Below are 25,490 nucleotides of genomic sequence, written 5' to 3' on the forward strand. Positions count from 1 at the left end.
CACTATGCTTTACCGCGTCTGAGTTCGTGGAAATGGTGCAGCGTATTCATTATTTGTTTTTGAGAACATCCTACAAGTTTCTACTGATTGTAGACGTTCTTAAAACCCTCCAGTTTAAGAAAATAAATTCTTGAATATGGTACTTTCAAAAGATCATTTACATGCACCGCCGAGATTTTTACAGTCCCGTAGCGTTATAACGAGCTTTGACCATAGTATGGGCGTGTGTTTGAAATGTGACCATTTCGTTTCGTATTTCGGTTCGTATTTTAGCACTACTGGCAAAAAAATTTCCATTTCGTAATTTCGTTTCGTAATTTCGTAATTTCGTTTCATATTTCGTAATTTCGTAGTTTCGTACTTTAGCAGGACCCCGATGAACCCCTTTACTAAGCTGTGCAATAACCACATGTTTATGTACTAATTTAGTATCAATGAAACGTTGTAGTAATTTGTAGTATGTTTTAATTCAAATAGGATAGTTTGTATGGGCATATTGATATCCTAATGGTGTTCGACAGTAAAATATAAATAGATTTGATATACGTATCAATAATACGAATTAATTGACCTTAAGATTGTATCTACTTATAATCCCTTCAAAGGGAGGGGATTACCTACTTTGAAGAATTGGGGATTTTTACCGAGGGGATATTTACCTAGGGGATTTTTACTCAAGGGATTTTTACCGCTAACCCTTAGCAATGCACTGTAATGAACAATTTACTTTGTTTTGCTAAATCAACTACTTGTAATCAATTCACTATAGAACTGTGGTCGATCCTAACAAAGAGTCCTTCATCCTTCATCTTCATCCTTCAGCATGAACTCTAGATTTTGGGCCTGGATATATTTCGGATTCATTACATGGTATCATGTGTGTGTAGAACGTTTGGGCGAAAGTATTATCCCCCGGTTTCACGCTTAAAACAAACAGAAACAAGAAAATTAACTTTAATAAATTATTTGACGCCTGCGAAAAAATGTAGAATTTCTGGGATAAGCTAATGTGGAATTGCAAATTTGAAATCGAAGTTTTAAGAAATTTGGGGAATTATGAGATTTGGCGATTGGGTAGATGATACAGTCTTAGACTGGTCTAATTTAAAAAAAAAATTGTGAATATGTGACCGATTTCGATTCACTTTTGCCTCTAAGCTGGTCTGCAACTTCATTGCCTCCATGGTTGAAGAAAGAGCTCTTCTGATGTCTGCTTCATCATGACTTCGAGCATATAGTGTAGCCAGCCGGCCCGGTCGACCGGGATCCCGGGGCCCGGTTTGGCTGTCACTCGATATCCTTGACTTGAGTCTGGGTTGAAGTAGACATTGTCATTTAAATAACTTATTCATGTTATTCTGTATGAATTACCCGTGTGTCTTGTATTTTGTATTTTCTTAGTTTAGAATTTGTAACTTTATTGAATTTTGGGAATTTTATCCCGGAATTTCAATGTAATAAGGATCAATAAAGTATTGAACTGAATTGTCACCTTATACACATGCCATCAGTGGACGCGGAGCCGTATATGACAGTTATGCTATTATAAATTGCTAATCTCATGAAACCTGCATACCCCTAATATCGAACATATTTTCTAAAACATTTGAATATTGAAATTATATGTTTACACGTTTTTACATAGACCGCTTGTAGCCGCCGATGAAATTCACGCCGGCCCTACTCAGATCGTAGATAGCTTCGTCATTCCACTAGAACCCCATGTCAGGGTCTGACTTTTATATCAGACTTCCAAATCGTGTATACATCCGCCATTTAACCGAATAATCTGATTTACTTATCATTTCTATTTATGCCTGCCGCTCCTGATATAAATCATACATCCTTTACTATTACAATACGTCTTCTCATGATATTCAATGCAATATAACATTCCGACGTTCAAATAGAGGTCATTATATAATCACAGGGAGCCATTCTACATCTTTATCAATAATATTTTGCCAAATAGCTTTTATGTGTACACATAAACCTGTGACGTTTTGCACATCGATTTACGGTTGTCGTTTGTAGAATGACGCTGAATGGTTAGCATTGTTTAGGTTTCATAATGGTTACGTTTTATAAGGCGTCAAAAAATATTTTCATACATAGGCCATCGCATTTTAGAAATTGAACTGTTGACAAGTTGTATTAAATCTCTATAGATGAAACACTTTTAAGGAAAACGCATTATGTTTTTAGTTTCTATATATCTACTATTGACTGTGTGCCTCGGGCTCAGTCAACTCGTCATCTCCATGATTGAAATATGTGATTAGGCAGTCCTATCAAAACCGGCGTAAATTCATACAAGCGAATAATTTGTTGTTTCAAAAGGTTTTTGTTACCGGCTCGTCTACACGGTAATGGTCGAAATTCCCCGGTTAAAATCCCCTAAGAATACCCATTAAAGAGCTTATGATTTGCTACCGCTGGCATGTTTTCGTTTGTACTGCAAAATTAAGTCCAAAATAACCGGAATCGTTTTGAAAGGATTTCTGTGAAAATTTTCAATTTTTCCCCACACGTCACTAAGTGCCTTTCAAATCAAGATAGATTCCTTATGCGTAAAAAGGATTGTAGCAATTGTTTCAGTTTTATTTATCTATGGTTTGATACGTCAAGATTTCAGTAAAAAGGGCAACATCGTTTATGTTAGCGAAGCTTGGTATACAAGCAAGCTGACAATAACAATCCACCGAATTTTATCGGGTTAGGCTTTGTATAGCTCATTATCTATAGAAAGTCAGTGATTAAGTCCTAAGTAAATATTGCTCAATTAAAGAGAATTCATTAGTCGATGAACAATGTACAAGCGATGACAGGCCTATGAGGCACCCGTAAATCAAAAATGTATTTCACGGATTTTGCTGTGCGATCCGATAAATTATTGAAACTTTTAATTTGAAATATCTTTGAAATACTAATTGAAATTTGAAATATTATTTTACCAGTGCGATAACTTTTAGTTTTAGTTTAGTATTAATGAAGTATTTCAATTTTTGGATAAACGTCGGAAAAATGGCTAGGGGAAAATTGCCGCTAAATAAATATTAGAATTTGCAAGTTTTGTGATAACTTTGAATTGTGAAATTTTACTGGACATTGGTGTATGCTGAATATCACGAACAACGAAACATATATCTCATACAAACGTTGATTTTCTTTTTCATCTTTCTTCATTTCAATAACAATCAATCGATCAAGTCGATTTAATTACCAGGATAGCAACTATATGCGTTTGTGCTTTTAATCAACTAGTTTCCGAATCCGTGGTATGTCAATCAAAAAATAATTTTTAAGTCGAGAAAAAGTAAGATGCATTCTATCAACTAATTTCAATCGAAATTGGTAGAATTATGGTGAGAGCGGCCATCTTTATATGATGTCGCTATCACATTGTATTCAAAACAGAATCAGAAAGATAAAGATCTTGAAGAAATAGCTTTTCTTGTAGAAATATATTTCCCAATAATTCAAAATAAATCAAATTTATTCTCAAAATGCTTATCACGTGACCATCTGAGCCGTGTAGTTGCCAGTAATCGTAACCGACATAAGCAGGGAAGCAAGTGGGAGGATCTCGTACCCCGATAGTCGGCCTCAGTTGCTGCGAATCGGAGCGCAGTCGACATAAGCTGGGCTGCGATCACGGTTGCTCTCAGTTGCGTCGGTAGGACTCGGTAGGCGTCGCGTTGCTTCCCGACATAAGCCAGCCTTTAGACATATCATTCCGATATATGGAGTTCTGGGCTTAGTAACGCATGTATAGAATGAATTTCATCCGATATTTTTGTAACATAATGTTTTCTCTCTGCAAATTCCTGACGTTTTCTGGGTGCTTACAGTGGCTAGTAGGCTGGATTGTATTTTCCCTTATTTCATAGATCCCCATGCATATAAACTTGAACTGAACTGTATGGGAACTCAGCTCGGTTAGGATTAAGCCCTCCTAATTAACTCCTATTTCTGAATTGTTTATAAAGGAGTGAAGAAAGAAACAAACCCTCATACCGAATACACTTTACGTATAAATGAGAATAATGCATACTAGGACAATGGCTAATTTGCGACCTTAAATGAAAGAAATACGACTCGAATATTTTTATTTTTATCATGCGCGACACGCGAATCTCCTATTAACACTAGTAATGAGAGAAGAATCCACACGAATGAAATGTATCAGCTTCATTATGATCTTTAATCCTTGAATGACGATTCTTAATTTACACAAAACACTTAATATAAATGATTTGTATCGATTACTATAGAATTTCCATTTAAAGAATGCATTTATCAAATTACGTCGTCCATTGACTCAGAAAATGAACCTTTAAACCCGTAAATTAGCTAAACTCGTGCCGTATTAAGCCATTTAGATTTATCGCAGCTGTCTTGTGAAAATTTGTAAGCAGTCCTTATATATTCTCTCAAAACTTAATTTCTATGTTATGCACGTGGTTTAATTACAATTTTCCCTCTACATGTTTATCGAGAAGCGCCTGATTACAATCTGATTACAATTGGTTGTCAACAAAGTTACAGCAATTTACTGTTAGACAAAGAAAATACAAAATCTATTTAGTTTTCTAAAATTGTATAGTCTCATACCGTCTCATTACCACGAACACTGTGTATCGTATCACTCAAAATTCATAAATCTACCTGGCTTTATTGGGTACTGTTTAAAAAATAAAAACAAATTACACCCAAAACACAATACCTATCTTTCTAAAAATTCAGGTTATAGCGTTTAGTGGTGGGAGGAATATTCCTCCCTAAATCAATATACGTTGAATCTAAGACTCAGGTCCATTTTCCTTCAGTTGACATATGACAATATTTCGAATATCAGACCAGGTCCATTTTCCTTCGTTTGACATAGGTAGGAACATTCCTCCTGAAGTCGATACTTTGAATATCAGACCTGGGTCAAATTCTCTTCGTTTGACCTTGGGAGTAATATTCCTCCCAAAGTCAATTGTTTGAATATCGAACCCCTTGGTCAAGTTTCCATCGATTGACTTTGGGAGGAATATTCCTCCCAAGGTCAATTTTCACAATAATAGCGGTCCTCTCAATCGGTGACACTCAACGAACGAGCTGCTCAGATTTCTGTAACCGACTGGTTGTTGTATCGGCAGGCTGGCTGGGGAACTAGCAATTCCACCAGCGGTACAGGATTCCATCCATCAGGAACAACAAGGCAGTTAAACCATATATGTACAATCTTTATTGCATCCCGGAATGAGAATGATTATCATAACTTAACGTAGTCTTTATATACAGAATCATGAGTATAATGTGGGAACTAAGTGTTAGACAAGTTGTAGACATCAGGACTCACTAACACCTAGTGACATGTTGGAGATACATTAATTAATTATCGATGACCACTGACTATAGCTAATTACTTTGAATACATATTGGTCCGGTCCAATTTGGACCGGTCCAAGCGTTCACACGGGCAAAAATACCATTCCAAATTAGACCGGTCTAGTTTAGACCGGTCTAATTTGACACGGTCTGAAAGAGCGAACCAGATCCGGACCAAATTTTGGACCGGTCTAAATATGCGTGTGTGGACAGAAACAGGTACCTGGTCCGGTCTAAATCGTCATTCTGAATCTCTACGGTAGATGTCGTGATCACTGCGATAGATCTAGATCAGCAATGGCGTAGCATGCGCGATAATTTGATCTTTTAAAATGAGAATACCGAGGACTTAATTAACGGTGTTGTCATATCGCGGAAAGACGGCATCGCGGAATTTTCCAAAAACGCGGAATTTCTTCATTTTTACTTTAAATAGAAAACGGGTTTTCCCACGGGGATACCCACTGTCGGACAGGGCACCGGACCGATTGATGCAACGAGTTAGGTTCGAGTCCCATTATTTGCAGGCAATTTTATATGGAATTATTATATTACGATACCGTTGACTGGGTGCCACCTGTAGAAGAAGTCAGAATCAAATGGGGTGAAAGAGACCAGGCACCTAATGTCTATTTCTACTGGGCAAACTTCGGTTATCGAAGTTCATCGACTTTTTGAGAACTTCAGAAACGAATATTATCAGATAAATATTGAGCACGTTCGCAGTGTCGGACCGTAGTTGTAGATGGTTGCAAACATGAAATCCTACGACCAAACAAGTACCGGTTCAAATTCCTTCGTCAAATTCGTCCAGTACCGGTACCAATAAGATGCTTTTGATCCAAATAATCAGCATAGGAACATATATGTTATAGCAGTCACAAAGAAAACATTTAAAAAAACGAAACCATTTTATAATCTTTCATATCATTTAATTCTAAAAGATAAACCACATTCGCTTATAACAACAATGTAGACACACAACACGCATGAACAATCCTAAGCCAGAATGAAATATACATAATGTCTATTTATTTTCGTCTGACATCGATCCAGTTCCACAGTTTTGTGAGTTAACTCTGAGTTACTTAGAATCAATTCATTTCCAATGTTTTAAATCCAGAGACCAGAGTCAAATCTTAACTCGGAACTGAGTCCTGGAGAATGACCCATGGTGTCATCACAAATCCTACGTTTACGTACCATCGATTTGTATTCCTTCAGTTAATGCAGCGATACTCTGTATCACTGAATTCGCAAAGCACGTATTGCCTAGGTTCTACATTATTTGGAACAGTATCGTTAAGTTGTTGACTGGCGATATAATAAATTATCAAATACTAATTCCCGGTGTTGAAAACCTGGGTCCGATGCCCTGTCCGACAGTGGGTATCCCCGTGGGAAAACCCGTTTACTATTTATAGTTAAAATGAAGAAATTCCGCGATTTTGGAAAATTCCGCGATTCCGTCTTTCCGCGATATGACAACACCGCTTAATTAAAGGCTTTTGCGAGAAAGACCTTAAGTTACCGAAGACGACCGTGGACTCATTCAAATTCGCGCGAACACATCGCCTTGGACGAAGGAAAAACGAACAGAAAAAACCGCGCACAATTGTTGCAAAATTCGAGTTCTTCAAAGATCGTGAACTGGTACGTTCAGTTGCGAAAAATCTCGCGGGCTCGTCTTTAGGACTGAATGAACAGGTGCCTGAGGAATGGGCGGCGAGACGACGCGAAAAGCTACCCGAGCTGAGAGCCGCAAAAGCGAACGGAAAACAAGCTTTCTTTGTACGGGACAAACTCGTTATCCGTGAAAACCGTGACCGCGTACCGATGGACAGCCACTAGGAACCAGCGGAGGGACTTTGCGTACAATTCGTAGACCGGACTGTCCTTGTATCTCCAAGTTGTTGTTATGTTATAGAATTTGTAAATAGTGTAAATTTATGTGACAGTTATCCAAATGTAAATAGAGATATCGTTGGCTCGCATGTAAATTCTCATACGGTAGATACATACCCTGATGCAAATAGTAACAATCATGTACCTGATGTAACTCCTAACAATTTCATTTCTGATGTAAATAAGCGAAATGTTAACACTTCTGATTTAAATAAGCAAAATGTAACTAATACAGCAAACGCAGCAAACATAGGTGAAATTCCTTGTATCAAATCATCATTAAAGTTTTCTACGCTGAATGTATGTGGCCTTATAGCTAAACTCGATATCCCAGAATTCTGTGAATTGATTAGCAATAATGACATCACATGTCTAACTGAAACTCACTTAGATGATTTAGACGGTAATTTAGGTTGTAGCTTGCCCGCCTCCCATATGGCGCACTTTAAAAATAAAAAATAAAGTTTTCAAAAAAAGGATCAGGTGGCGTCGGTATCATATATAGGAAGTTCATGAAAAATAATATGAAACCAATTTTGACTGACTCTCAGTTTGTATCTTGGTATTTATTAGATAAAGATTTATTTAATCGCGACAAACATGTACTTTTAGGTGTAATTTATATTCCTCCAGAAAATAGTCGTTATTATTCAGAAATAGCTATCAGAGAAATTGAAATAGAGTTATTGCAATTGAAAGTTGAGTATGATTTCAATGTGTTAATTTCTGGTGACTTAATGCTCACACCGCTTGTATGCCAGACTTTTTGGAACCTGATAATCAGATAATTCAAGATGATAACTTAGACCCTATTGTTGACTCATTGATTAATTTAGGCGTTCCCACAACTAGAAATAATCATGACAAAAGAAAGAATAATACAGGCTATCAACTAATAGATTTGTGTAAGAACCATTCACTAATTATCCTCAATGGCAGATGTGGCAATGATCAGACAGGTAATTATACTTTTAGGAACACTAGTGTCATCGATTATTTTGTGTGTGATTTAGAACTGTTTGGTTATGTTGAGTTGAAATAATGACTTTTGACCCATTATTATCTGATGGACATAATCCTATTAATCTGTGCGTGTATACGAATTCTAGGGACACCATTGCTAGCGATAATGAAAGGGGTAATGAACACGCGAACTTTAACACTTCAATTAGGTGGGACAGTACTAGATCAAATCAATTTTTCCTGAATGTAGAATCAAGATTACGAGATAATGATTTAGATAAGTTACTGTTGGACATGTTGCAAGATCTAGGAAATCAATCGCCAGATGACATTAATGGACTTACCGATAGATTTGTATCTTCTTTATTATCAAGTGCTGATGAGTGTAATTTGATGTACCATAGAAAAAGTAGGAAAAGTAATAACTGCAAAAAACCGGTCCGCAACAGATGGTTTGGCAGGGACTGTAGAGATGCACAGAAGAAATATAATTATATGAAAAAAAGATATAGTGGTTGCCCTACCCCTTCCAATTTTGAATCCCTTAAGAACTCGTCTAAAAACTATAAAAACGTCATCCGAGGAAATAAGAAGAAACAAAAGGATGAATTTATCAAGGAATTGAGAGAATGCGAAATTAATAACCCAAAAAAGTATTGGTCGATGCTAAACTCTGCGAGCGGAACAAAAAATAATGAGGCTAATATAGATATTGATATTTTTCTTGAACATTTTATGAGATTAAATGATTTGAATAATGTTAACAATTAAACCGATGACGGTGATGAGCCCCCAGACGTGGGTGACCATCCTCTCTATGACAATTATATTTTGAACAGTGAGATAACCAGTGATGAGGTAATTAAGGCTATCTCTTTACTCAAAAACAATAAGGCCCCAGGCATTGATGGAATCACGAATGAGCTGTTGGGAGTTAGTCAGTATCCGTTTTTAGTTGGTATATTACAAAAATTATTCAATTTAGTTCTTAAAACAGGATATGTTCCAGAGATGTGGTCTATAGGCGTCATCAAACCCATTTTCAAAAAGAATGGCGATCCCTCTAATCCTGATAATTATAGAGGTATTACCTTAGTTAGCTGTCATGGTAAATTATTTACAAGTATCCTAAATCAAAGATTGTCAACATTCCTAGATACGAATCACATTATAACTGAGGCCCAGGCTGGCTTTAGATCGAAATATTCCACCATTGATCATATTTACACGTTTAAAACAATCGTAGAGCTGTATCTTTGTCAGGGAAGAAGACTTTTTTGCGCCTTTGTTGATTTTAAGAAAGCTTTCGACTCGATTTGTAGGGTAACGTTATGGCGAAAATTAATTGCTAACAGTGTTAATGGAAACTTTTTCAATGTGGTCAAAAATATGTATAACTCCATAAAATCATGTGTTAAATTAAATGGTTGCACGTCACAATACTTTGCAGCTGATAGAGGCTTAAGACAAGGCGAAAATCTCTCACCTATCCTCTTTTCGTTATTCTTAAACGACATTGAAGAATTTTTCATTGATCGTGGTAAACCGACTTTGTCATTTATAGAAAAACTAAATTTGAATCGTGATCAGGATATTGATACTTTACTGAATTTATTGATAATACTATACGCAGATGATACAGTTATTCTTGCTGAGGATGCGAAATCTCTTCAGCTACACTTAGATACCTTATTTGAATATTGCGCGGCTAATGGTCTCACTGTTTACTCAGAGAAAAGTACTAGTATTTGCACGAAGTAAATCCCGGATAAAAACGATTTCGAAATTTATGTTTGGTGATCAAGAGTTAGAGGTAGTTGAAGATTATGTTTATCTCGGAGTAAAATTCAATTGGAATGGTAACTTTGCTAAGGCAAACAAGTATCTTTACGATAAAGCTATGAGAGCTATGTTTTCGATCGTTCAAAAAGGCAGACGTTTGAAATTGCCCATAGATGTTATGTTTAAATTATTTGATACGTGTGTTGCTCCAATAGCCATGTATGGGTGTGAGATCTGGGGATACGAAAATCTTGATTTATTAGAAAATATCCATTGCTTCTTCTGTAAAATCTTAATGAAAGTGACGAAATATTCTCGCAACTTACAAGTTTTATCAGAGCTAGGACGTTACCCTTTGAATATAGATGTTAGACGCAGGATGATTAACTTTTGGGTTAAAACAGTATCTGGAAAACAAACCAAACTTAATTCAATACTCTATAAAATATCTTTCAATTTATTTTTAAGGGATAAATTTAAGAGCCCTTGGTTATCATATATAAAGAAAACGTTTGATGACTGTGGTTTGTCCTGCATTTGGACGCAGCAATTCATGACTAACAGTAAATCTTTTTCAAAACGAATAAAACAGATACTCCGTGACCAGCACCTTCAAGAAACTGTATCTGCCATAAATACTAATCTGATATACACTAACTTTAGGCAATATAAAAAAGATATTAGGTTAGAGAAGTATATAATAGAACTTGGTGATGACTTAGGAACTAGTTTATTTGAATTTATGGTCGGGTCCTATATTTTACCTGTGAACAAATTTGACGAATCCCATTTTCTGTTTGACTGTACCTTACTTAACGAACAACGCAAAAACTTTTTGAATTTGAATACCTTAAATACGCTTGATATTCTGAAAAACCCAACGGTCAACTTAGCTAAATTCATTAAGACCGGCTTAGATGTATATAGATCCCTCCAATAGTATATATAGTATTGTAAATAGTTGATGTATATAATAGTACATATAGTATTGTAAATAGTTGATGTATATATATATTTCGTTACGTTTTCATTGTCTAAATTTTAATCACTTCAGTGTTGTTTTGTAAATATTTGTATATACATGTGTAATAGTTTTCCTCCATATACCATGGAAATGGTTGGAGTGTAAATAAATCGTAATCGTAATCGTAATCGTAATGTCGCTATCGTCTTCCGTTTTACTTCCGTGTTGAAGGTGGTGTTTTTAAACGTCATTTAGAAAGTTCAGCGTTATCAAATAAAGTCACATTCGCAAAAATGTCGAAACCTGACAGCAGAGGATCGAATTGGTCAAATGACGAATCTCTTGCTTTACTTGGAATCTGGAAACAATACTTTATCCAGGCCCAGTTAACGGGTACCTGCAAAAATCGAGTTGTTCACGCAAAAATTGCTAGCGAACTATTACAACTGGGCTATGAAAGGACAATCGCCCAAATCGCTTCAAAATTGAAAAAGTGGCGTATAGAATACAAGAAAGTCAAGGACGACAACAACAGGTCAGGGAGGGGGAGAAAAACGATGGCGTACTTCAAAGAGCTGGATGAAATTCTAGCAACTCGGCCCCTTCACTGCTCGAAACTTCGTCTTCGCAACAGTTTGTGACAAGTTTTAGCTGAAAGCGATTTACAAGGCATAGGTGATTATCTATTTTTGTTTGTTATATATGTTATTTATCATTATCACTTTCATACAAAATTATCATTCCAAAAAGCTAAGTATATTCACATTTTTAATATTTTTTTTAGAAATGGATGATTTCGGTACATTTGATTATCGTGAAATCGAGGATGAAGATGATAGTGAACTTGCTGATTTAGATTATCTTCTTTTCCAGTAAAATCCAAAAAAAACGAAAGGCAGCTGATGATACGTTCTTGCAATCGTTCAGCCAGATCGTACAGAAATCTGATGACAGATTTTGGAAACGGGAAATGGAGCTAAGAAAGTTAGAGAGGGAAGAAGCGAATGAACGTGAGGAAAACAAGAGGAGAGAAAACCGAGAATATGAGGAGCGAAGTTTAAAGGAAGCACGTGAACACGAGATCCGTATGATGGAAGTAATGTCTTTAATGTTTAAGCAATCTCAGCCAGCCTCGCAATATTTACCTCCTTCAACTCCATATTTTGATAATACGGACAATTCTCATAAAACGTACTACAACATATAAATATTGTTTTCAATGAAACTTATTTGTCATCCCGTCGTCTCGAAATGTGTTAAAAAATGATACTGTTCTTATCATTGTGCTTGGTATAGTTCTTAAATAGTATTTTATTATTGTGCAATAATTTCATTTAATTATGTTAAAACAATTAAAGATTAATCTTGACTAGACATGCCGTCTGTGTTGTTAAGATAATATCCCACAATACAAAAGAGTGACTTAATGCTAATTGTCATCTTCAAATTACTATTTACTATTGTTTGATAAACTATCCCCTAGTTTGCACTCTTTTAAATTTGTTTAGTTTGTAGTAACCCTAAAGTACCGCTATTGACTAATTAATTAGTCTCTTTTTTCTATACTACATTCATGCAAAATTGTTCCTGAAGATGATTATTACAATATAGGCCAGACTTTTTTCTTAAGTATTGTGGAATTTTTTGTCAATTGAATTTTTCTGAAAATAGTTTTATTTCCTGTAATATCCTTCAAACGTTGTCAAATATGAAAAATGCTGCATTGTTAAAAAGTTGTGTTGACTGCTGAACCATACCAATTGGTGTGATGAATAAAGAAATCCATATAGAGAGCAATACAAAGTTTTGTTTACAATTGATTATCTTTATTCAAGATCTTATTCTTACATTTTACTGATTTGATTTACAAAGGATTTTGTACAAAATGGTTTTTCAAGGCATTTCTCACTTGCACCGCTCGTCCAACATTTGGGTTGTTGTGCAAGTTATCTTGCAGGATAGCCTGATTGTAAACATTGTTGATGAATAAATTTTCGTTAAACCCTTCTCGGAAGGATTCTAGGACATTGTGCAAAGTGCAACACGCAGCTATGATTGTGGGAATGTTTTGCAAGTCGGAATCGAGCCTTTTCAACAAAATACGCCAACGGCCTTTGAGCCGTCCAAAGGCATTTTCGACAACAACTCTTGCCCGACTGAGACGGTAATTAAAATGCTTCTGCTCGCGTGTTGTGTTAGCATTCACAGCATAAGGTTTCATCAACCATGGCAAAAGGCGGTATGCTGGGTCCCCTAAAATCAATGGGGATATTTCGAGATCACTTATCATATCCCGTAGATTTTCCACGAAAGTTCCCTCCTCCGCCTTGGTAAACAAGCTTGATGTTGCAAGAATCCTTGCATCGTGCACACTACCGGGCAATGCACAAGTCCATAAACATATAGTTCGAGTCTACCACAGCCTGGACGTTCAAACTGTGCCAACCTTTTCGATTGTAATAATCGTTTGGATTATTTTGTGGTGCCTGTATGGGAATGTGCGATCCATCTATGGCTCCGAATGCCTGTGGAAACCCCCAATTGTCCTTGAAGATACGGATAACTTGTTTCAGTCTATCGCCAGTAGGTATCGTGATAAATTCTGGCATGAGAATTTCGACAATCGCCTCGCAAGTTTCTTTTAAAATCACGCAAACCGTACTTCTCCCAACTCCAAACATGTGAGCCAAACTTCGCAAACTTTCAATTGATGTTGCTAGACGCCATAGGGTTATAGCAACTCTTTCTTCGACCGTGATGGGCTGTCTCATATTGGTTGCTGTTTTCTCCAACTTCTGTCGAAGTCGACCACAAATAAACTGAAAGACACAAAACAATATCATGTTTTAGTAATATGTTTAGAATAGTAAAAAAGCAATTGTACGTAGGTCTACTAAATAACGAAAACACACCTCAAATGTCTGCCTGCCCATCCTAAAGTTCTCAAACCACTGTTGTTCACTCCAGTTAACTACGTAATTTTCCCAAAAGTCAGTACTTTTGGGGGTGACCCAAGCAGCCCTTGGGTCCTGTCGTTGACGAGTTTGAAGTTTTTTTCACGTAGATAGACAACATTAGAACAAGTCGCTTTCTGTGAACATAATAACGTTTCATACGTTGTCTCTGAGCAACAGTCAACGAATCCGATTCAAGATCTAGATCACGACGAACCAAATCAATGTGATTGTTGCTTGACCCAGGGAAGTGTGATGAGTGTCTCATCACACTTCCCTGCTTGACCAAAGTATTTCGAATATGCGTCTAATTTGGCGATGATCCATTGCGCAACGTTGATTACTGAACAGAATGATGACAAATTCAAATTGACGGATGACTAATCTAAACAGGAAGTGAACAATTCAACTCAGAAAACTTTATTGAACATAAAATACTCATGGCGACATCTTGCGGGCCCGATGATAACTGACTTATCGACCCATGTCAAAACGCCGTGTGAACGCACACCAGAATTTGGTCCGGTCTAATTTGGACCGGACCAGGTACGGACCCATTTAGACCGGTCTAAATAGTTGCCGTGTGAACGCGCCTTATGCAACTTATATCAGGGTGACATTTCTATTGTGCGCTGCGCGTGAATCACATACGTAATCTTTTCTGTAAATGTGAAGACCTCGGGGGCATTATGTTCTCTAAAGTCCGACATTATCCCACATTCCAGACTGTTAATAGGTTGATTTTACGGCAGAGTCGACAAGTTTCAACAATTTTTTACTGTTCATTTATGAAAATTTGAGGACTTATGAACTAAAAATTAGTTAAATTTTTGATACATTTTGAGAAAGTCACAAAACATTTGAGACTGCGTTTATAATTGTGTATTTGATATTTCAGCACCTGGAGTTGTACTGGACAGTGTGTATGTATTACCGGGTACAAGAATATTACGTATATTGTGTATTTGATATTTCAGCATCTGATGAAGTTGTACTGGACAGTGTGAATGTATTACCGGGTACAAGAATATTACGTATATCGTGTATTTGATATTTCAGCACCTGATGATGTTGTACTGAACAATGCAAATGTATTACCGGGTACAAGAATATTACGTATATTGTGTATTTGATATTTTAGCACCTGACGATGTTGTACTGAACAGTGCTAATGTATTACCGGGTACAAGAATATTACGTATATTGTGTATTCGATATTTCAGCACCTGATGCAGTTGTACTGGACAGTCTGAATGTATTACCGGGTACACGTGTATTACTGTCGCAGGAAGGTAAAACTGTTAGTATTACTTGTAAACAGAGCAGTTCTACAGCGACTGGTGTACACTTCCAGCTGCACGTGAACAGTGGACCAAGAGGGCCCTGGACTCCATTACCACTCAATATATCGACAGTGTGGGTTTTCAAACTGGAGGCTGGTAAACAGTATAAATGTGTGGCCACTAATTCAGCAGGAACGAAAGAAAGTCAAATTTATAAATCAGATGTTATTAGTGAGTATGGTCAGTTCTTTCTGAGATCTAGAAGTCCGTGCTTTCAAATACTTCAGGGACATCTGTTTTGATTCGGATTCACCAAGAAACTCGATGTCTGGTGTTACTACAGGGTACACTAGGACGGATATCACTGTGGAAACAACCAATTACAGAACTGGATACAGATTCGGAAACGTTTTTTAAGGGTGAAACTAAGAGTGTTTGAAAGTCGTCACTCTTTTTGTCACAGTTTGTAAATATGTGAATATTCTTTAGACTGAGTTCATCGTAGATGATTAAAATCAGTTGCGTTTAAACGCAAGAAAGTTACACAGTATCATCAGTTCGCCGTCCCTTTCGCTAGTGAGGGCTCCAAGAATATCCAAGAAAGTTGAGCTGTATCATCAGTTCAATTGTCCGCTCAAAATCAATCGATAGCTTGAAGAAACCACGATGATTAAAATCAGTTTCGTTTAAGTGTTTAGTTTCAAGTGTTTCTCTGAGTTTCATGTATTAAACAATAGAACTAATAAAATCATCATTTTGATAGAATCATATAAGCTTTTGTAAATGCCAATCAATTTCGACTGTACACTCTATCGACCTCTAGGTTTAGAGTCCTTTTGAAAAACAAACAAATCTCCTCTAACAAGTCTAAGATCTAATCTCCTTTTTAGCCCACTTGGGACTTCAGACTATTGCGTTCACTTTTCATCCGTCCATCCGTCTCTCCGTCCGGACGTCCGTCCGTAGACGAGATCCAGTTATTTTGGGAAGTTTTGAAGAAGCTTCAAGGTAATGTCTTGATATTTGGTTTATACATGTATCTATCCTAGACACATCTTCAACCCAAGATCTGGGCCTCTCAGATTCAAGATGGCCGACTGGCAGTCATTGTTGTTCGCAAAATTCAGCACTTTTTACACATTTTTTAAGTTTTCGAGGGATATTGTAAAGACGCTTTCATCAATTACCTTGATCTTTCAGATATATTTGTATCCTCTAAGGGCCCATCAGAATGAGAACAATTGGGTCGATCGGACTCAAGATTGCCGTCCTGTGACCTTTTTTGTGCCCAGAAATGTCAATTTTAACCTGAATTCTGATTCCTGTAACTTCCTAATGGTTTGCCATTTTTCATTGCAATTTGTGATGGGTATTCTTTGAAAATGGATCTTTTATACCTGAGACAAGTATTTTTGATCAGCCAATTATGGCGCAATTGGCGGCCATCTTGGTGTCATCAGTACTCATTCGTAGGTGGAAAAATAATTCCATATTGATACCTAAGCATATTTTGTTACCACAATCGATTGGAAAGTTGTAGCCCATAACATGTCCTATGATTGTGGTGAGTTTCAGGGTCATTAGTTTTTGTATATGGCCACCAGGGGGCAATGCAATAACTTAGTATTTCTATATTACACATGTACCTGTGCATATTTTGTTACCACAATCGATTGAAAAGTTGTAGCTCATGACATGTTCAATGATTGTGGTGAGTTTCAAGGTCATTAGTTATTCTATATAGTCACCAGGGGGCGTTGAAAAGTAGAAAAACTTAGTATTTCCTTATTATATTGGTACCTCGACATATTTTGTTACCATATTTTGAATATTGAAATTGTTAGATTGTTGAGCATTTTAAACCACTTCCAAGTGGGCATGGTGTCCCTGGGCCTCTAGTTTTCCAGTTTCACGGAATCTGGTAAATTGTAAATGTTTTCATCTAAATTTTTTTATAGGTATCAATATAAATGAAAACCCGTGTAAACTGGCTCAATTCCAATCACTAGCTTGTACTTGTAAAGCCACTAGTAAGATTGGCAATCCAAACATAGCAGTAAAATGGTATTCTGATGGATTTACTGAAGGCTCAACCGAAATTGTAAATATCCATGAGCAAGGTGTAAATACTCCGGTGAAAGATGGAGTTATCAACAGGAATCAGATGGATTATAGATACATGATTTACGCAACATTGATTCAATGTCAGTTGAGGAGATATAACGGGATAATACTACCGAGACCACTTCAAAATCATATACTACATCAAACTAGAATGGACGTTACGTGTAAGTTATGTAATATTTTCATGACAGAATTTCCATACGCTATCAGACTGAAGTCTTGTGTGAGTTTGTAACATTCGTACGACGTGTCCACTTATGAATTCTCCTGTCATAACAAACAAATAATGTCACGCGCATAAGAGCTGAGCTACAGTGTCTTTATCCTCTCATTTGTGAATTTGACCGTCCTTATCATCCATAAATATATTTACATCTTTATCTTTCAGATTTTCCTGATGAAATCCAAACAGCAGTTTCTTTCACCGGGCAACTTGACATTAGAACTGAAGGAGAAGTTGTAGAATATACTTGTAGAACAGTGATAGGAAGGCCCGATCCTACAGTGATATACCAACAGAAGAGAAGAGGTTCTGAACGATGGAAGCCAATTCCTGATCCACAACCTCGTAAAGTACCTCTCAAAGGGGGTTTAAAAGGTTTTGACACGACGTACAAGTTCGGAGCTGATTTCAAACTGCACAATGGAACGTCATTTCGATGTGCTGTAAAGGAGAACCTTACGTTTCCAGAACCTCGACAATTTAATCCAATCATTGTTCATTGTGAGTAACAGATTCATTTGTCGAATCATGGACGTATAAACTAGAAGGACGGCGCACCAGCTATAAGATCAAAGGCCCCGCTGATAACAGCCGTTCGCACTGTATTTGCAAGTGCGCGCTGAACAGGTGCCCGTTGTCACGGGCAACTGGCTAGCGTCTCGTTTCCAGGAACAGAGTTATGGGAATGCGCAAGCGTAATAGATGCTATTTATATGCGTAATAGACGTGCGCAGTCGTTGCAATAATAAAGATGGCCATGTGCTTGGCATTTTAGTGAAAATCTCTCGAAGATACGTCAATTTTTAGTGAATCTACGGCACATCAAGTGACGGATGCACATCATTACATTTTTCAAAGTTAAGGTGAATATAAAGCCAAATTTCTCATAGTCACACTCTTTTCCTCCATTTTTGAATTATGCAAATGAAGAAAGAGCTCATCTTTAAGCTAGTCCACATGGTTTGAACGCCAAATGATGCCAAATTGTCGAAATTCTGACTAGAAAATCGAAGTGTTATAATAATTCTGCCTTCCATTTTAACGGATTTTCTAGGAATAACGTTCTGAAGTCATAAGAATAATTTGCACATACGTATGATATGTATACCAAGCTAAAAGACTACTTATGAAAAAACTTTAAAATCATAAATCATGGTTTTGTTTAATCATTTTATATTTTCAGATGTGCTTCGGGAAATTTCAAACAATGGTCGTTGACGGAGGGTCATTCTTAAAATTTCTCTAGTAGTATCACATGTTGTAACAAATTAACAAATTACAAATTTAAAGTCATTATATTCACATTACTGATTGTATTTCTTATTTTCATATTGTATAATTAATAAATGATGAAATAAAAAAATATATTTGTTCGTTCAGATACCTTTCTTGAGTGTGGATATTTTTGCGGTCTTAGTAAAGCTTAAAATTGGAGACAATGAAATTTAGAATTTAACACAAAATATCTTTTAAATCATATAATATTTGATTTTATAGATTGATTAAATTGTTTTTCTTAGCTTGTTAGAAAAACTAACTTCTGTCAGAACTAGCCGAATATACCCGAATCACAGCCAAAGCTGTCAATATCAGATTGAATTACGCAATGGGCAAGATATGTGAAGTGTTAACTCAGCGCTGATAACGAGTGTCGGAAATACAGTGGATTTCTTTGAACTAGGCTGGTGCGCCGTCCTTCTAGTTTATACGTCCAACGTCGAATTTAAGCAATCAACCTATGAATAACAGTTTATAAAGATTTCCCTGCTACGGTACAAACTCCAGTCATATTATGGAACGCGATTTATGCAAAGAACATGACTGTTGTTCCTACGTAAGATAATAGAAATCATCCTTAGAATAACAGTTTTTCTAACCCCAGTCCTAGTAGACCTATCTACCCTGAGCATATGTCTTAATGCTATTAGGTTCAAATCCCTGCGTGGTAGAGTCTCTGATGTCATCAGGTTCGATTCCCTGCTGAGGATGATGGGTCTACTGTGACAGGGGTTTAGAACTCCGCAAGGGCAGATATTTGTAACAACTTTGACTTAAACATTTATCAGATTTTGCTGTACCAATTTACAAGAAATCTAGTGAAAATGAAACAAATGCAGCGTATATTGTGACAGTTAATAGTAACCCATCGACTCAACAAGTTACATGTGACCCTCCAGCTGTCGTTCAAAAACTATCAAACTCTCAGTGGAATATAACGATACCTACCGTAAATAGTACCACAACTGACTATAGAGGGCGGTGTTTAGCTGACGGTAAAAATGAAAGGGTCATTGATGTCGCTGGTTATCATCACGCCGGTCCAACTGATGAACCAGGTAAGATTCTACGTAGGTCAGAACTCACCGGATTTTATCTGAATGCCAGGTTTTCTGAGTACAGAATGTTACAGTTTTGTCCCTGAAGTCAAAATCAACCAACATACTCTCAAAATCCTAAACCACCGATGTATATCACGGTTGATCAAATCGATTAGTTTTAGATCCAGATGGAGGTAAAGTGTTCGGTGCTGTAATCGGTGTACTGATATTACTGATTCTGATAACACTGTTTATACTGTGTCTTTGTGGCTGCTGTAAGTTTTACCTAAAACCATCATTTAATCTAAGAAAAACAATAATAAATAAACTGCAGAAATAGAATACTGTATTATTTCTAATTGACAGTGCGGTACAGAAAACCCCATGATGAACTGTGTAGATGTGGAAATTGTAAGTTCTGTAAAAATTCATATACATAATGTTTAAAATTGAAGAACAGCTACATTTAAAATTGCGTACAAGGCTTCAGGGGTCCATCCAAAATTATCCACTTTCCCCTCTGTAAAAACGTACTCCCCAGTGATGAAAGAGTACTTGAAGGATGGGTCACTGAGTAATAACAACGGTTGTTTGTGTACGTACATCTGTATGAACTACGCATTATTAAAACAGAAAATATCATTATGTAAGATAAAACGCTGTACATTTGTGTAATAATCCTGTGTACCAGTACTGTGTTTCTATAGAAAACCTGCTGATAAACTGTTTAGTTGTAATTGTCGCACCAAGAACCCCCGAATAACAGTGAACTATGTGTTTGTTGTTGCTGTAAGTTCCATAGAAAAATACCATCCCAGAATCTTAGAAAGGTTGACTGCAAAATAAAATACCATATTATTTTTTTTTTGTTTTCAGTCACTCCTTTCCGCACTACTGATGATCCAGTGGATTCTACTCAAGGTAATGAAGATAACTACTTTAGCAACAATATTTTCCTATATCTATTACTGTATCATGAATATACAATTATTTAGATAATATATGACACCTGACTGTATTTGAAATTGTAGCATGTTTTTATATTTTATCATAAAATAAGTTTATTCTAATGCAATTGTTTTTACATTATATAATCATACTATAGGATACGTACATGTTGTTACAATGATTTAAATATATAAAGGACCAATGGTCCAGTGGCTCGCCAAACTGGTGTGAAGTAAAATATTTGTTATGTATAGGCTACTAGTACGCAAAAATTAATTTCATTGAAAATTAAAAAAAGAAAAATATACATGTATCAAAAAGGACTTAATTTTGGTCAGTGATAACTGACTTTTTAACGAGAATGAAATCTTCGAGAAATTGATTATGGGAATTTTTGTCTCAACAAATTAATGTTCATTATCTTAATACATCCCTGGAATGACATATAAAACTAAATATAAACATATAAAACTATAAAATATAAACACATAAAACTATGAGTGACCAAGTTAATGCAAATTTGAGGCCAAAAAATTTATTGCCTGACTGACATGGTTTGTAATAATTTCATTATAGGATTGCTTTTAGTTGGCAGGCAAGCTTTACATCTTCACTCCAGACAAATCGTTGTTACGCGCGATATACACCGTAGCGCGTTTTGACTGATACATACACGCAGTGAACACGAGAGTATAAGGCGATATTGCATACGCGACTGTACACGTCTCTTTTCAACGCGAACGCTCATCACTGTGCCACGAACTAACATAAATAACAAACTAATATAACAAACTAATTAAATAATCAGGCTTCAAAACGGATCGTTAATGCGAACGTCAATAAAATGACTTCAATTAATGATGACAAAACAATTATTTCAGTCCAGACATATCTTAGAAAATTCGATGCTATCAGCTGATCAGTATCATCAGTGAATCAGCCGTGTGGCGAACACGGAAGTAAATTTCCGCAATTTGAAACCAGAATTTTGTCAGATATCGTGATTCAACGTTACGATATGCACGGGATTTCAAAACTAGATGAATCATTGAACATATCGCACACAACAAATCGTTATATCATACGCCTTGAGTATAAGTATTCGCGTTAGAAATGATGAATATGAAACTCTTCAATTGTGCCGCCATTTTGTTTAGCGAAATAGCGCACTTTGCTGATCCACCTCATTTACATATTCAACGAATGCTATGACGTCATGATGGAGTCTTTGAAAGCCCATAACTACCGAAAAAAGCGTCGGATCTTAGCGAGATAAAATTCTTCGGACACAGATAGCATTGATTTTCACATGTGTAAATTTGGACAGTTGAAGATGCTGCATAAAAAACGTGCAAAGATAAATCGAATTTTTGAAACTTTTTGGTTGATTTCTCAAAAATATGAAACCCACGGCTTTCAACTTTGCGCACCATAAAGAAAAACAAATTACGAACTATATTTTTGCCGTTCCGTTCAATTCGCCAATTAGTAGTGAAATCACAGGCTACTGAAATTGCGTTTGAGAGTGCTAAAAATAGCTTTGAGCGTAGTCTATTTAAGCATACGAATGATTATCGATCGGCCAGACCGTTGACATTGCCAAAAATGTAAGAACAAGTCAGCGATGACGGTACAAAGAAAGCCGGTACTTGTGTTATGTATCACCCTAATGAGTTACAAAAGTTAAAAGAGAACAAGTGAAAGAAAAAAGAAACAAGAAATTTAATTTAAATAAATTATTTGACGCCTGCGAAAAAATGTAGAATTTTTGGGATAAGCTAATGTGGAATTGCAAATTTGAAATCGAATCTTTTAAGAAATTTGGGGAATTATGAGATTCGGTGATTGGGCAGGTGATACAGGTCTTCGACTGCAGTAGTCTGGTTTAATTTTTTTATTGAAAATTGTCAATAATTGATAACTTGCGACCGACTTCATTCACTATTGCCTCTAAGCTGGTCTGCAACTTCATTGCCTCCATAGTTGAAGAAAGCGCTCTTCTGATGTCTGCTTCATCATGACTTCGAGCATATCGTGTGGCCTAGCCAGCCGGCCTGGCCGGTCACCGGCCTTGGCTGTCACTCGATAACCTCTTGAGTCTGGGTTGATGTAGACATTGTCATTTAAAATAACTTGTTTATGTTATTCTGTATGAATTACGCATGTGTCTTGTATGTTGTATTTTCTTATTTTAAAATTTGTAACTTTATTGAATTTGAACTCTATTTGAATTTTATATGTAATAAGGATCAATAAAGAATTGAATTGAATTGTCACCTAATATACGTGCCATCAGAGGACGCGGAGCCGTATATGACAGCTATGCTATTATAAATTGCTAATCTTACGAAACCTGCATACCCCTTATATCGAACATCTTCTAAAACATTTGAATATTGAAATTATATATTTACACATTTTTATATTGACCGCTTGTAGGCGCCGATGAAATTCACGCCGGCCCTACACAGATCGTAGATAGCTTCGTAATTCCACCGGCATCCCCATGTCAGGGTCTTGCTTTTATATCAGACTTCAACATCGTGTATACATCCGCCATTTTGACCGAATAATCCGATTTACTTATCATTTCTATTTATGCCTGCCGCTTCTGATATAATCATACATCCATTACTATCACAATACGTCTTCTAATGATATTCAATGCAATATAACATTTCGACGTTCAAATAGAAGTCATTACATAATCACAGGAAGCCATTCTACATCTTTGTCAATAATATTTTGCCAAATAGCTTTCATGTGTACACATAGACCTGTGACGTTTTGCACGTCGATTTACGGTTGTCGTTTGTAAAATGACGCTGAATGGTTAACATTGTTTAGGTTTCATAATGGTAACGTTTTATAAGCGTCAAAAAAACAAAGAGAACTTATAGAAAATAAATCATTACAAAAACGTAAAAATATCATGAACACATTATGTATCTATAACTTAATGTGAGGAGTAATGTAAATTGTTTGTTTTGTTAAATCCTTCCATAACTAGCGGAATTTTGTCCGCAAAATAAGCTTTGCTATATATGAACTGTCTTCCTGTGGCTTTAAGAACATTCACTTTTATAGAACTCGAAAATTTCTAGACCTTCTTTGAAACTGATGAAGATAATTAGTTAGGTAGAATGAAATGCTGAATTATTCTTTATTCACAGTGCCGTTGAGACCAGTTGATAATGAACCAGGTGGATTTACTGATGATAATGAGGATGCCTCCTCAGATGAACTGTGTCACTGTTGCTGCTGTGAGTTCTATAAAAAATACCTTCTATGAAACTGATAAAGATTGATATTCAGTAACTGAAGAATAAACTGCTGTATTATTTTCTATTTGCAGTGATGTTAAGGAAACATGTTGATTGTCTGTGTAGACGTGATAGCTGTAAGTTGTATAACATTAAAACTAATGATATCACACAAAATCAAACGTTGAGTTATATGATGTTTTAAGTGTTGATAGAGGGCGAAGAAATTATATCTCGAAATATATCAAAAATTAATTTCCGATTAATGTCCAAAATAACGACCATGCATCAGTGAATTTGAGATAAATGAACAAGAATTCATTAAAGCGTACGGTGTGAGCGTAGCAGGGTGAATGGCAATCTCACCCTCGGGATTGGATACTATTATGAAGACGTTTAGGATATATATATATATATATATATATATATATATATTATTGGGCTTTCATGAATTATACCAATAAAGCTTTCGGGAACATAGTTATAGTAGGGTTCAGTTATCAGCGGTTAAACAATATCAACAAGTAGTGCATGGAAGCTGGAGTTCATGGCCAGTATTGCAGTATCAGACAACCTGCATGGATATGTACATACATGAACATAAATAGAAATTATATAAATAAACAAGTGTGGAAGTGACGTATGTGTCTACCTAGGTAAACCAAATATGGTGCAGCCATGGACTCCGTTGAGTGCAAAAATATATTTTTAGAAAATTGTGACGTGTGCAGACACGTCATTGCCCATACATGGATGGGAGGAATGTTGTGACGTATGAATACGTCACAAGCCATGAATTCCAAGCCATATGTGGAAGAGGACCTGCACACGTTACACAAGAGAAAGTGATATAAATAGGGAGGTTTTTGTAAGCACGAGATAGTAAAGAGAGCTACATCTGTTTACATCTAGTAAGAAGAAATAAACGAAAGATAATTTTAGAAATTGTTAAGTTATTTCTGGGAGCCGTGTAAGAAGTCAAGACCAAGGACTGAGATCTGATCTAAGAGAGTGTCCTCGCACCATCATTGAGAGGAATTATTACCACGACGCTAGTTGGACAACCCAACCCGGATTCACAGCACTGGAAGATATACGGACCATAACATAGGTGGAGAATCCATACCCACAACACTGGTGGAGAACAGTGGTGTATCCTGCACCTCTCGCTGCCAAGCGATCTAGTATATTGGTCAGTGAACACGGGGTGAAGTAAAAGTATAAGATGAACGTTACATTGCGTAACCGTAATAACATAAAATACGGGCCGCTACCGCGGGTTAAGTTGAAATATTGCGGATAACTCGATCTGTGTATAAAAATCATTCCCGTTCAGATTTAAGGAGTAATGATATTCGGTTCCTGTCCGTAATATGCAGTTGAT

At 36.3% G+C, this 25,490-nt stretch overlaps 1 protein-coding gene across 2 annotated transcripts in view; it reads left to right on the top strand.

Annotated features, from left to right (window-relative positions):
* Nucleotides 1-25,490, top strand: part of LOC141906641 (uncharacterized) — a 63,429-nt gene that overhangs the window by 30,012 nt on the left and 7,927 nt on the right. Inside the window, exons 9-17 of one of the 2 annotated variants that reach the window (XM_074795915.1) lie at nucleotides 15,171-15,461; nucleotides 17,189-17,518; nucleotides 17,743-18,078; nucleotides 19,644-19,913; nucleotides 20,078-20,170; nucleotides 20,262-20,306; nucleotides 20,772-20,816; nucleotides 24,017-24,106; nucleotides 24,199-24,243. In XM_074795915.1, coding sequence (XP_074652016.1) covers nucleotides 15,171-15,461; nucleotides 17,189-17,518; nucleotides 17,743-18,078; nucleotides 19,644-19,913; nucleotides 20,078-20,170; nucleotides 20,262-20,306; nucleotides 20,772-20,816; nucleotides 24,017-24,106; nucleotides 24,199-24,243 — 1,545 coding nt within the window. Of the gene's footprint in view, nucleotides 1-15,170; nucleotides 15,462-17,188; nucleotides 17,519-17,742; nucleotides 18,079-19,643; nucleotides 19,914-20,071; nucleotides 20,171-20,261; nucleotides 20,307-20,771; nucleotides 20,817-24,016; nucleotides 24,107-24,198; nucleotides 24,244-25,490 lie in introns of both variants that reach the window. The other variant, XM_074795914.1, reaches the window with a different exon arrangement.

The sequence above is a fragment of the Tubulanus polymorphus genome, chromosome 6 (assembly GCF_964204645.1).
Source record: "Tubulanus polymorphus chromosome 6, tnTubPoly1.2, whole genome shotgun sequence".
Classification (NCBI taxonomy): domain Eukaryota; kingdom Metazoa; phylum Nemertea; class Palaeonemertea; order Tubulaniformes; family Tubulanidae; genus Tubulanus; species Tubulanus polymorphus.